The following is a 13,699-nucleotide window of genomic DNA, read 5'->3' as shown; positions in this document are numbered from 1 at the left end:
TTGACCCAGGGGTAGAGCGACGTCACGTCGACGTACTTGATTTGTTCTCCTCGAGCCCCGTCGGCCACGTGATGCAGTTTGACGGCGTTCGTGCGCCCTCCGAAGAAAGCTTCTCGGGGTTCGAGCGGTTTGACGATTTCGAACGTGTCTAGAAACTGGCTGAGATCAGGGTCGGTTTTGACTTCTAGGTTCCAGTCGCATTCCCACTTGACGCAGAGCTGGTAACCTTGGCGACTGAGAAGGTCGTGTTTGCGGAGTGTGGCCTCGTAGACTTCCTGCATGGTGCGATCGGCGTGACAGATGGGATATCGGTCTCGATGGGTCGGGAAACAGCGAGGACATCCGTGCCATAGACATCCGTGGAATTCGTAGACGGTTCGAGTGGTCGGATCGTATCCGTCCACGAGATGACCGGCTAGTCGGACTTCACCCCCGTTTCGCACCGTAAGGATACGATCGCCTTGACCCGTGCGTTGCAACGAGTGTTCTTGCCAGGCTAGCCATTTCAGGGCTTCGACGGACTGATTGGATCGGGCCCCGTGCCATCCTCGCGGGGGTCTGGAGGCGATGGTGTTGATCGGGACGAGTTTCTTGCGCCAGAATCGGTTGCAGGCGGAGGCGATGGTGACGCATTTCTCCATGGGATCAAAGTCGGCTTTTTGTTTGAATTCTTGCCGGAACTTTTGACAGCCCGCTTTGAGGAGTTTGACGTCCGACTCGCAGTAGGCTTCCATTTCTTCCCTTAGTACGAAATGGTAGTCGTTGTCGACTTTCTCTTGGTACCACTGTTCGAACTCGGCTTTCTTTTTGGCGGACATGCCGTCGGGATCGTACATGTCTCGCGGTGGCATGGGACCTTCGTACGCTTGGTTTTCTAGGGTGTTGAATTTGTGCGGGAAGAATCCTTTGCGCAGTTCCTGGATTCCGAAGGTGGCGGGAAAGTTGGCCAGCGGGAACGGGAGAAAGCAGAGGGAATCTTTGAAAGTCAGTCTGTCGGATTTTAGGGACAGTATCTTGGTGCCGACGGTGATTTGGCCGGTGACTTCTCGATGGGTGGCGTAACAGTGTTGCAGGATGAACATCCCGTCGTAGCCTTTGAGATTGTGAAAGAGGACGATGACGTTCCGTTCGTCATTGTCCTGGTCGACGGCGAGGGATTCGAGTTGGTCGAACATGTCGGCGGTGCAGTTGGGCCCGTAGAAGGAGTAGCATATCTCATTTTCGTCGTCCTCCAGGCAGAGTAGAATGGGGGTCTGATTCCCTTCGGCGTCGGTGATGGCTTCGAAGTCGCAGTACACTTGAAGGGGCGGATCTCTGTCTACCAAGACGCTCGTGTCTGGATCGTCGGGACCGGATTCTTCGAAGGGTCGACCGTTGACTTTGTCGCGGGGGACGAGTTTCTTTTTGGGCTCGTCTTCGTCTTCGGGGAGGCGTTGGATGTAACAACGGTGCGTCGGCAGATGGACTTGTTTTTCGCAGATGCTGCATTCGCCCCATTCGCACTTGTGATCGGGGGAACGACGACTACCTCCTCGTCCTGTCCTGCGTTTACATTCGTAGACGTGGCAACACTTCTCACACTTTTTGTGAGTGTCGCAGATGGAGGGGATGCTGAGACTCCGCCGTTGCAAGTGGTCGTTGTAGCATCGGTCACCGAAGAATTGTCTGTGACACAATCGGCAGATCTCGGTGGGTTCGGGAAACTTGCCTGGCGCTAGGGGTCGTTTTTTCTCGATGAAATCGGGACAGTCCTTTCGTTTGCAGGCGGGACACCATTGACCGAGGCAGGGATGATTTTTAAAGTCGTCGTGATCGTAGCCTCGATTGCATTCGTCGCAGAAGTAGGATTTGCCGAGGAATCCCTTAAACGAATTGCATCCGTCGTAGTGATCGCCTTCTTTGACGAGACGAATGATCTTGGTCGAGGGTTCGGGTCCCGCGTAGATGATCATGTGGGGTGGGTCGATGGACATGACTTTGAGCTGGTAGCCAGGTAAGGCGGCCTGAAACTTTTGCAGTTCGGGAATGCCACAGGGTCCTTCGGGAACGTTGGCTCGACGGTGGAGGTCTTGGGCCAATCGCTCTTGGACGGGTCGTCCCTGTTTGAGATTGTGGTAATCTTGGTCACGCGAATTCTCGTTCGCGTCTACCCAGGCTTTCATGGTGACGATGGCTCGGGCGCAGCAGAGAGTGTCTTTGTTTTGGATGGTCACGCGCGACCGTTTGACGATTCCCCGCACGGCGGCGCAACTCGGTTTGTATCGTTTTTTTCCACTGCCACGACCTGGGGTACGTATGAAAGTGGTTTCCATGGTAAACGTGTCGTCGGGGGTGAATTCTTCGTTGGAGTTGAGTTTGGCCGCGAGAGACTGGAGATAAGTGTTTAGTCTTTCACTCCCTTCTTCGAATTCGCGCACGGTGAAGGTGGTGGACTGAAAGGCGTGCGTGAAGGCACGGGACTGCATGGTGAAATGGACCGTGGAGTCGGGTGTCAGGGTAGGATCCTGAGCGATTTGTTGCTCGATGGATCGTTGAAGGGCTAGAGTCAATTCTTGACCTAGATTCTCCCCGCGAGTCACGTCTCTGTGTTGTCTGAGCGTGGCTTCGAATCGTTGTTTGTTGAGGACGTTTCTCCAGTGACGTCGAGCGCCTATGGGTCTTAATTCGAATTCTAGAGGTGGTCTTGCACCAGCTCCGGTTTGGATCATCACTCGGTCGTCGAAGGGGAAGGCTTCGTCGTAGGTTCGTCTGTTCTGTAAAAGACAATGAACACAACGTTTTTTATTGGTCAGTTTTTTATTGTCAGGTCTCCAAAACGTCTCCAAAACGTCTCAGATAACGTCGCTTTTTATTTTCTAAGCCATAGAACGCGTTCCTGAAACCATTTCCTAGATAGAAACTCATTTTCTCGCCACGCTTGTTGATACATTGTCCAAAGAAAATCTGTACATAAAGACATGCAAAGAAAGACAGTTGAGGAAAACCTTGACCTATACTATGTTTCCACAGCTGTATTTTTATGTGTCCATATCCCCATCGTCTTTTCAGTTCAGCATAATCTAAGATTCTTTTGTGAAGCTTGTTCAATAGTCTATCGTTCCTTCGATCGCGTATGCATTGCCAAGTTGCTAAGTCAAGCACGTAACACTTTAGTTCTTCCGGTAGCCAATCCCAGTAACTCTATGAAAAGAAGGTGTAACAAAGATGATGGGAGAGTTGGTGCAGGGTGCATGTTATACTCAGTTTGTGAACGTTATACTCACTGCTTCATATTGATCCATCAGTTGGTTCATCTCTTCATCGGTCACTGCTTCATATTGATCCATCAGTTGGTTCATCTCCTCGTCGGTCAGCTCCTGTGCCATGGTTTCTTCTTTCCAGCGCTCGATACAAGTTCAAAACTCAGAGTGACTCGAACGGTTCGAACCGATCTTTTTTATACCTACGGTGAAACGGGGTCCAGTCTCCGACCGAGTGGGGGTATAGGGGTTATAGGGGGGTAACCCCCACTCGACCCGCCCCAGTCTCCGACTGAGAGAGGTATAGGGGGTAACCCTCACTCGACCCGCCCCAGTCTCCGACTGAGAGAGGTATAGGGGTAACTCCCACTCGACCCGCCCCAGACTCCGACTGAGAGAGGTATAGGGGGTAACCCTCACTCGACCCGCCCCCAGTCTCCGACTGAGAGAGGTATAGGGGTAACCCCCACTCAACCCGCCCCCAGTCTCCGACTGAGAGAGGTATAGGGGGTAATCCCACTCAACCCGCCCCCAGTCTCCGACTGAGAGAGGTATAGGGGGTAATCCCCACTCAACCCGCCCCCAGTCTCCGACCGAGTGGGGGTATACCCCCCTATCCCCTGGGTCTGGTTAACACGTGACTTGGTTGGGCAGATCTTTATAAGGCGAATCCGCGCCGTCCCCGATCTTCACATGACTAGTTTCACGTGGAATGCTTCAATGTGGCTTACATGACGACGACATTGCGAAATCACTCAAGTCAAGTCAAGTCAAGTCAAGTGCATCATTTCAACGTCCTAAAGGTATTTGAAGTAAATACGAATGTAATTTTACGGTTAGCAAGAAATTTGAAGTAAATACGAATGTAATTTTACGGTTAGCAAGAAATTAGAAGCGAAAATTTTAGGTAAGTGAGCTTGCATGACCTTCGCCATGTGCTACTCAAATTCAAATTCAAATTCAAATTCCCTTCGGACCGCCGTTTTTCCGTTTGCAATCTCAAATAATTCTTGAATTATGTGTCTTGAATCGTTTTTGGGATCGTAGAGCTCAGGAACTTTGGAAAAAAGCTTCGTTTTGTTGAGTAAACACACTTTTCGAAAAGACGCGTAACTCGATTCGAGTTAATATTCAACTGGCTGTTGCCATGGTGACGGAAATGCGAGATTTTTTTTTTTTTTTTTTTTTTTTTTTTAGATTACCAAACGTGTAAAAAGAAATGTGAATTAAAAATGGGCGGGGCGAGGTTTCGATCCTCGGACCTCTGGGTTATGAGCCCAACGCGCTTCCACTGCGCCACCCTGCCTTTATTAGAAATAAAAAAATCGGAGTGTGTTTTTTTTTTTTTTTTTTTTGTGAAGTTTAATTTATTTAAATTGTTTAAAAATTACTACTAGCTTCCATGAAGGAAAACTTTTTTTCTAGAGAGTATTTTTTATGCTCTTTTAAATGAGATATAGTAGATTATTCTCCTGTAAATATTTGCTGAGATATTAATGAATAATCTTATGACCTTTTCCACACCCATTTTAGAACTTGTATTGACCGTCCATTACGAAAGACCATGCCTGCCAGCTCCACCGAAGCGTTAAAACGAAAGAGAGTGAAAACAAGAGAGATTGTAAGAGAGTGGAAAAAGAAGAATCCTGAGAAAGTTCGAGAACAGAAGAGACGATATCGTGCTCGACGCAAGGACAAGACAAGTATGTACGACATGGCGCGCGATGCACTAAATCGTTGGGAAGGGAAGGGCAACACGCACGATCGGGATGAGATTCTTCAGAGTCTGTTTAGAGCCCGTATTGTGTTGATCGATTTCAGGCCCACCGCAAAAACCCCAGGGCGGAGTAAGAGGAACCCAGAAAGAGCTAGAGAGTACAAAAGAGAGTGGAGGAGGAAAAACCCAGAAAAAGCTCGAGAACAAGAAAGAAGACGTTGGGACCGACGCAAGGACAAGAGGCGTGAGGTGAGGAATGAGGATATGTATGATCCGGATGAAATTCTTAGAGGTTTGTTTCCGGGTTGCTCGATAACATCATCATCATCATCATCATCCATCACCACGACCACTTCTAATGAAAGCGCCATCACCTACGCCTCCACCACGACCGCCGCCGATAAGAGCACAAACACCACTACTGCAACACTACCAGCATCACCCCCACCGCAACGCCGTGGGAGACGATTGTCTTATTCCTCCTCCTCCTCTGACTCTGACTCTGAGCCTGATGAAGGGTTGGTGGCAGAGTTGGAACGCGCGTTAGCGGAACCAGAAGACCCTCCACCGAAACGTCGTGGGAGACGACTGTCTTATTCCTCCTCCTCCTCTGCCTCCAACCCTTCATCAGGCTCAGAGTCAGAGTCAGAGTCAGAAGACCCTGTAAAACGGAGACTTTCCGAAATCAGAAAAAATAGAAAAAAGGCAGAAGAAAATAGAGTGACTCAAATGCAGGAAAGACGGAAACGAATACGAAAAGAACAGGAAATGGAAGAGAGGATCGTAGAAGTGGCTAGGGAGCTGGATCAGATGACATCCATGCTTCACGACATGGGTAGATGGTTCGCGCAGTTCGAGCGCGAAGACACAGTAGAGCAGAACTTGTGTCATCTCCCAGTCTCCAACGACTTTATGGATCAATTGGAACGTTATTTATTTTCGTCTTAAAGAAAAAAAAGAGACTCTTTTTTGAAAAACAACAAAGCGTGTGTAACTTTTAATTACAACAACAATAAAAGGTTTTACAATTTCCAACGTTTCTTGGTTTGCATGATTTTCTTAACAATGCGTTCTGTCATGGTTTTACGTCCGGGTAATTTGTCGATGGCCTGGATCATCTTAGTGTCGGCATCCTATTTGTCCTGTAAGTTCTTGGCCCTGGAATAGTCAATGTCGTGTTGTTTGGCCAGTCGGTCCAGACGGTTGATCCCGGGGTCTCCACGCGCCAGACGTTTCTTCAGTTTGGTACCAGGTCCCATGTACTGATAACCGGGCCAATGAAACTCGATCCCAGTCTTGGCCAACCATTTTTGGATGTCGATCCCATACCCTCGTTGGCGACGGCGACGTCGGGTACTTCTCCTCGGGGGTGGAGGTGCCTTTTTCCTCTTCTTAATCCGAGTCATAGTCCAGTCCCCTTCTCCAGGGGTCTTCGAAATCTTCCCACCCTGCTTGTAACTTTTCTGCGGCTGACGGTTTGACCTTCTTGTACTTCTTTGCCTTGCCTTTGGGACTGTAACCACCGTCGTCGTAGTCGATACCGAGTGATTTCAGTACACGTCTGGCTCTATCGGAGATGGGTGCTTTTTTCTTGGACGATAGGGGAGTTTTACCCAGCGTGACCTGTTCGAATGGACTGAAGGGTTTGGGGGTTTTCTTCTCCTTTTTAAAACCTGACGTGGAGGGTATGGGGGTTTTCAGCTCCTTTTTCAGTCCTGTCGTAGAAAGGGGTTGTGGTGGGATGATCACGGGGGCTGCGGCTGGTTGGTTGACTCCCTTGAGGATCTGTTTCAACAGAGTTTCGACGGGTGCGTCGACCATGCCTTCGGGTTCTGTCGTTCCCTGGTACGAGATGGGACCGCTTTTACCCGTCCGTATACGTTTCACCAGTTTCCCTTCCTCGGAGGCGATGGGTTTGGTCATCTTGACGGCCATGCTGTCGGGGATGCGTTTGTCATTCAGGATGAGATGTTCTTCGGCGGCCAGACGTCCGGCTTTGTTCAACAAGGCATTCTGGCTGATCTTCCCCTTGTAATAATCTTGCAGACGATTGAATTCTTGAACGGGCACCATCATGACTTCGTTCATACCTTCTGACTCAAGGTCGTGTCAGGAAACTCGGACAATTCTCTCAAGGCCGTCTCGTAACAGTCTTGCCAGTACCGTATGGATTCGTCTTTCTTTTCCAACTCGAGTTCGAGACTTCGAACGGTTCGCTTGCCTTTACCGCACTCCCTGCACAACTCGATGCACCCACCGGGCGGCGTGGTATCTCGTTTCGTTTGACAGGTTTGGCAGAAGTCACCGAACTTTAAAGCCATGTATTCTTGATACAGGTCGTGGTACCTCTTGTTCAAGTACTCGTACGAGTCTTTCCATCGGGCTTCGCGACGATTGGCGTCTTGCAACAACTGCACGAGTTTAGGAATGGTATTGTGGGACTCGTCTTCTCTCGGCGGGAAATTGGGTATGACGTCGATCCCCTCCAGCGGGTAACCGTCCTCACTGCGTCCTTTCACCGTACACAACATGCTTTGAAACAACCGTGCAAACCGCTCCAGAACCCCGCTCCGTTTTGGGTGAGGAGATGTTCTCTTCGACGCTTGAGAGAGTTTTTGCGTCTACCCACTTCGCGCAGAACCTTTTTATGTCTTTTCAGTTTCCCATAAGTCGTTGCGTTGATGGGGATCCTCTTTTTCAGCAAATTGAGAACCATCTCGCTGATGGCGTTGATCTGATCTTTGTCGGCGATTTGTAACATCCGTTGACGTTTGTTCCGATTGGCTTCTTTCAGGACGCGCGTCAGGAAAGGACGTTGTCGTCGTAACCGCTTCATCGTGGACTTATGCGTACGAGCGGATTGGTGTACTCTTTTTATCGCTTTCCTCGACGCCTGAAGGCCGTTTGAAATGGTATCCTGCGTAAGACTCCTTCGATCTTTCCCCTGTTCTTATGGATATGTTTGTCCATTAAACCGAAGGGTCCAGCCAAAGAACCCAAACCCGCTGCTCTCATCATACTCGCCAAATCACCCCCTTTCTGTCTCCTTCTTCGTCTCCTCTTCCTCCGTGCTCGCATGGTGTCGAGTGAGGTGTACGACGGCTAGTCTCGTCCTTTTATTTTCACATGATGGAGCATCGGAACTCTTCGCCCTTGTGTGGAATTTTTTCACCTCGTCTCATTCGTTCCTGCATCCTTTTGGTATGCTCCCGTTCTTGTTTGGCTCTCAGGCTTTCTATGCCTTTGGTGATACCCCAAGCCGCCTTGGGTAAACCCGCCACCACAGTGCCGATCCCTTCTCCCCTTTGGTACCGTCTTCTTTTAGTGGTTTTAGCGGTTTTACGCCTTCTCGAAGACGCTTTCTTTCTCCTCGACCTCTTGGGCATGTTGGTTCTGAATGAAGAGGATGCCCGAGATGTCATTTTTTATAGGGCGTAGGGCGTAGTCTCGAACGTATCGGTCGTACGTGGGAGATGTAAAATCCGTCACCACGTCGTCCAACGTTTGCATCTTGGTCAAAAACCCATCCAATTCCTCCACGCCACCCAAAGCGTAGTTCCTGAGTTCTGTCAGCGTCTTTTCGTACGTCGTGTAAGCGAATTGGGCCATGTCCATCTTGAACGAATACTTCTTGAAATCGTTCCATCCTTTCAGTAAGGTGGCGAAAGCCGTCAATCCTACCACCGTGTACCCATCTTTCCACACGGATCCCAAGACGATACTCACGGCCACCGTCAGTAAGGCCAGTCCGTTGAGAATGGCGTTACACAACTTGTAGTAACCGAACATCTGCCTTCGACACCACCAATACTTGTGGTAGAAAGCGTACAAGACGTCCAAACGTTTCAGGGAATCCAAATCCACCACGGTGTTGAAAGGTTCATCCAATAAACAGACCGAAGTACTCATGACTCTTCTCTAACCAGTGCCAAACGTAGTCTGACTTTCTGTCGGGACGTTCGATCCTTTTAGCTTGTTGCTTGTATTCCCAGATCTCGTCCTTGAAGGCGGTTTCTACGGATTGGTTCAGGATGTCCTGGACCTGTCGGTAACTGTCGCACTCGTCCGCGATCCGTTTCATGTCTTCGTGATCCATGCTGGTCGCATCCCAGTAAGAGCGAGAGCATCGACATAGATGCAAAAAGTAGGGGAACCACTCGACTTCACTCCTCAACATCTTGATTCGAATGGTTTTTCATCGACGAGGGGGTCGTCTTTTCTTAAGTCTCACGAGTCTTCGGATCCCTCGACCCACGCCCACTCCCACACCACCAATGGCAGCGGCGGTTCCAGCTCGGATGCCTGTTTTCACGGCGCGACCACCCAACGCTTTGGCCAATCCCAAGGCAGCCCCTTTACCAATGGGTAACATCGCAGACAGGGCATTCGCAAGAGCACCGCCCCATTGCTTTCTCCTTTTCGGTCGACGACGGCGTCTTCTCATGGTTGTTGTTGTTCTCAGTTACGTACACTGGTCGAATTGCGTGTGACGGTAGGACGTTGTCCGTTTTTATAGGTGGTCGTAATCGTGTTAGTGGTCGTGATGCCCGCAATGCGACGACCCGCGGCCGTCTGTTGTTGTTGGCGTAAAATCTCTTCCAATTGTTGTTGCATCTGGGCTTGGTCGAGAACACGGTCTCCTCGCCTCCTTCTTCTTCCTCCTCCTCGACCCGATCGAATCGACGAAGGCGGTGTGGAGTCACTACCACTTCCGCCTCCACCTCCTCCGCCTCCGCCTCTGCCTCCGCCTCCACCTCCGCCTCCACCTCTGCCTCTGCCTCTGCCTCTTCCACCGCCGCTACCACTAGCGCTACTTCGTCTGCGGCTTCCGGAATCACTGGAGGACGTTGGTGTGTTTTGACGTGGGACGCGTCTCGGTCGTTTCCCTCCTCGAGCGGCTCGTGCCAAAGGTGTGGACATTGTTATCCTGGGTGCCCCGACACCTGCCGTGACATTGGCGCGCAACACCGATCCAGCACTGCCGACACCCACCGTGACGTTGGTCTGCGGTGCACCCGAGCCAGCGGTGCCCACTCCGACGGGCGAGACATTGGGCAGGGGCGGTGTCGCCAGTGACGATCGCGGTGAAGGAGGCGTGTTCAGACTCGCACCCACACCCGCGGCAGGCGGAATCGGAGTACTCGTCCGATTCGGTGTCCCCCAAGGCGAATAATCTTCCAGAGCCGAGAAGTTGAAATCGTCACTACCATAAGAGCTCATTTTTATCCATGTACCTTTCTCTTTCTATCTTCTTCTCGGCGAGTTCTCGTTGTTTATGAACCAAATAATCGAAACCTTCACCGTTATATGCGTTGATGATGGACCGTACTTGACGGTAACTCTCGCATTCCGTGACCTGTCTCATCGGTTCGTAGTCCAGCTCGTGGGGATTCATGATGTATTTGAGCCTGTTTTTACACAGGTGAATGAATAGCGGAAACCACTCGACCTCGCTCCTCAACATGACGGGGTTGCAAACTGATGGCATCGGACGAATCCTTCGTCTTTTAATACGTGACTGAGGACACGTTGATCGTCCTGACTGGCTGGATGAAGATCCAATAGCATGTAACCGTAAGGTCGATCGGTGACCTTGCGAAACGTGTCCAACACCTCCTGCCATTGCGTGGGAAACGATTGCAGAAGTAAATTTCGTATCCCCAACTGATCCCGAGGGTTCTTGAAGGCCGCGATGTAATGCGCGTTTCTGGAAATGGTCTTGGCGAATTTTCCGTTGGGGAATAGATCCTGACACAAGTAAATCACCGTGATGTTCGGATGATGCGAATGTTTGGTGAAAAGATCCAACACGCGCTTGTCGTTACCACCCTCGTCCATCAGATCGTCCAGGACCAACACGCCCCCTCCAGGAAACCATCGGGGTAACTGTTCGCTGTCGGGGATGCCTTCGTAAAACTTGACTCCACCCTTCTTGAGCTTTTGGAAACCGTCTTGCCACGATCCGTAGCAGTAATGAATACTCTTCGGTGTCTGTTGGAACAAGTCGCCGTTCTCCAAGAGCAGTTTGGTGGTGAACACCGTCTTGCCGCACCCCGACGGACCCGCTATCAACAAACTCGACGGCGTGTGAAATTGAAACGCTTTGCGTCGTTCCATGATCATGAAATGGTCCAGGGTCTCGAGACGTTCCGTTTTTATCTGAACAACTTGGCCAATGGGGTCTTGACGGCCGGGATGCGTTTCAACAGACCCAATAGGGTGACCTTACGATTGAAACAGATGGGTTTTTTCTTGGCCCGACTCCTGATCTTGGCCATGGCCCTCTTGGCAGCGGCTCTCTTGGGACGCCCTTTTTTCTTGGCAGGCGCCGATCTCTTTTTTCGAGGTTTTTTCTTGGCGAATTTACTCAAATCTCCGAACTTGTCCTCGTACCAATGCCTCTTTTTCATTCTTCTTTTCCTATCTTCCTTCTCGGAAAGCTTCGGCATGGCAGGGGCGGCTCTCTTGCGTTTCCTACGCGTGGTCACCGTCGCCGGTAATGCACCGGTGTCCAGGACGGACGGCGGTTGAAAAGACACTTGTCTTCTGGCGGGTTGAAGTATTTTCAGATTGAGTTGTCGTTTTGGCGGTTGGTTTTTCTTGAAATGAGCCTCACTGGGTTGAGGCGTCTTTCCACCCGCTTTTCCATAGCGTTTTTCTAACCTGGCTATCACGTCGTCCAAATGTTTATGCCCTTGAAACTGAAGAGCCATGACTACCACACAACCTCTTTTTCAAAAATGAACCTCTTTTATTTCGAACAGCTTACTTTATAACAAATGACGCACTCCTCGGGAGGAACCGCTCGTGTCCTGGTGACACGGGGTTTTACAAATCTTGCGCCAGGCCAACTCGTCCACGATCAGACGTTCTACCATGTGCCCTACTTTACGATCGTTCTCCACAAACTCGTTTTTCTTAAAACGATTCAAGAACTCGTTCATGTCCCGACCTTCGGCTCGGTCGATCAGGAACATCAGGGCGTAACTACCGCAACTCTGGCTGAACAGGGACTGCAGACTCTTGCCGTTGTGAATCTGGTACTTGAAATGACGATCCAACCATTCTTGGATCGGTTCGGCGGTTCCGTACGCGTCCAACGGTAGACCGTAACTGTCCAGGATCTCGCACTTGTTCTTGTCGGCCCACAAAGCGATCCAATGCACGCCCGGTTTGTCGTGAGGGTCCGTGTTCACGATGTAAGCGGTCGGTCCTTCTTGGGGGAGTGTCCTGGGAAGCCGATCGCAAGGGACCGTGCCGTAAAAGACACAGCGTAGGGACGGATTCGTCCGGGCCAAATGATCCAATTGTATATTATTCAAGGCTACTTTCTCCATTTTTTTTTCTTCTCATTGGTACACGTCGTAGATGACGACTCGGTTCTCGTTGATCTCCAGCAAGTTCTCGAATTCGCCGTACAACAAGATAGTCAGGTTTTCTCCCGGATTGGCTCCGAAATCGATCACCAGACGCAGTTCACCTTCTTGCTTGGGGTTCAACACTGGACTGTCCAAACATCCATTGGCCGTGTTGTCAAATACAAACATGTTGCATCTCTTGCCGTCCCCCCAGTCCACTTTTCTCACCATGTTTCCTTTTCCCCTGCACAACGCTCCTGAGGCTTGGAGGAATCTGTAGTAACCTCTCTGATCTTTACTGTCCCCATGGTGATCGAGCTCCAAGGTCTCGTAGGGGTACTCTTCACCTCTCACCAATTGTTTGATGGAAGCCAGATTGAATTTTCCAAAATTGAACGGACTCTCGGTGATGGTTCCGTTGAAGGCCGCTTGTTTCAACAACAACACCACTAGTCTATTAGGTAGTTTACTGTGGAAAGGATTGCTGCACTCAAAATGACGATTGTCGTTGGGATGCGAGTAAGTGCGAATTTCACCTCTCACCGTGGGGTAAGTGGCCACTCTTCCTCCTTTCAGGCTGGTCATGATCTCTCGGTACACCGAGGGAGTCACTCTCACTTGAGACAGGAACAATCTCACTTTCACGTCGGCTTCAGTCAGTCTCAGAGTATCATTACCATGCCATCGGATTGTCCACAGGGCTGGGGCATTGAAGTACATGTCGATCTGGATCTGCACGCCAGGTAACAGTAATTTGCTGAGATGAAACACTTCCAGGAAAGGTTTGAACCTCAAAGTCACGGCTTCTCCGTCCAGAAACTGGGATCGTCCCTGGACCACATTCTTGAGATCTTGGGTTAAAGCAGTATATTCAGCGTGAGGAGTAGTAAAATCCAGCGCGTTGGCTGTCAATTCATCGGCATCTCCGTCGTCGGGTACACCGAGACAGTTGTACCATCCGCTGGGTGTTAGGATCGATTCACCGTCGTCTCGGTCGTGGTTCAACAGGGTCTCGATGTAAGCTTTGAGGTGGTAAGTATCCGTCTGGGGGCTGATGAGAGTCCCATTCAATCTCACATTGATCTGTTTGAAGAGGGTGTGGGCCAGATTGTTGGCGAGTCCCATGACATCCGCTGTCAACAGATTCGTCGCGTTACTTTTCTTAACGGTCAATTCCACTTCGAAGAAACTCTCGTTCAAGTCGATAAAGTCTTCTTGAGGATCGACTTGGAAGGTCACGGGGTTGATCCCCGTATTGAACGGGTTGATTCTCACCAAACGTCGAGACGACATGCTGACATCCGTGGGAGGGGTACTGAACATGTTCAGGCGAGGGTTACGAACCCCCGCCGACCGGGCATGAGCCACGAGGTCCGTCATCGTCT

The 13,699-nt window shown here is 50.4% G+C and overlaps 2 protein-coding genes and 1 non-coding gene across 6 annotated transcripts; 1 reads left to right on the top strand and 2 right to left on the bottom strand.

Annotated features, from left to right (window-relative positions):
* The first annotated feature begins 3,126 nt into the window (after positions 1–3,126).
* LOC145496171 (uncharacterized) lies at positions 3,127–5,922 on the top strand. 2 transcript variants are annotated; one of them, XM_081475821.1, is made up of 2 exons: positions 3,127–3,480; positions 3,640–5,922. In XM_081475821.1, exon 2 carries the CDS (start codon positions 4,804–4,806, stop codon positions 5,902–5,904), a length of 1,101 nt encoding a protein of 366 aa, XP_081331947.1. In that variant the 5' UTR covers positions 3,127–3,480; positions 3,640–4,803; the 3' UTR covers positions 5,905–5,922. The 2 variants fall into 2 exon arrangements, with proteins under 2 accessions (XP_081331947.1, XP_081331948.1); XM_081475822.1 differs by having other exon boundaries at positions 3,127–3,639; positions 3,691–5,922.
* On the bottom strand, positions 4,474–4,545 carry Trnam-cau (transfer RNA methionine (anticodon CAU)). The gene has a single exon. It is a non-coding gene; the product is annotated as a tRNA-Met (tRNA).
* A 2,371-nt stretch (positions 5,923–8,293) lies between the features above and the next one.
* LOC145496170 (uncharacterized protein F54H12.2-like) lies at positions 8,294–13,699 on the bottom strand. 3 transcript variants are annotated; one of them, XM_081475817.1, is made up of 2 exons: positions 9,711–13,699; positions 8,294–9,680 (listed from the first exon to the last, which is right to left on the bottom strand). In XM_081475817.1, exon 1 carries the CDS (start codon positions 13,692–13,694, stop codon positions 12,306–12,308), a length of 1,389 nt encoding a protein of 462 aa, XP_081331943.1. In that variant the 5' UTR covers positions 13,695–13,699; the 3' UTR covers positions 8,294–9,680; positions 9,711–12,305. The 3 variants fall into 3 exon arrangements, with proteins under 3 accessions (XP_081331943.1, XP_081331946.1, XP_081331945.1); XM_081475820.1 differs by having other exon boundaries at positions 8,294–9,686; positions 9,723–13,699; XM_081475819.1 differs by having other exon boundaries at positions 9,723–13,699.

The sequence above is a fragment of the Orbicella franksi genome, chromosome 8 (assembly GCF_964199315.1).
Source record: "Orbicella franksi chromosome 8, jaOrbFran1.1, whole genome shotgun sequence".
NCBI classification, from domain to species: domain Eukaryota; kingdom Metazoa; phylum Cnidaria; class Anthozoa; order Scleractinia; family Merulinidae; genus Orbicella; species Orbicella franksi.
Note: the sequence above shows the minus strand (reverse complement) of the source record. Positions and strands in the feature narration are given on the sequence as shown.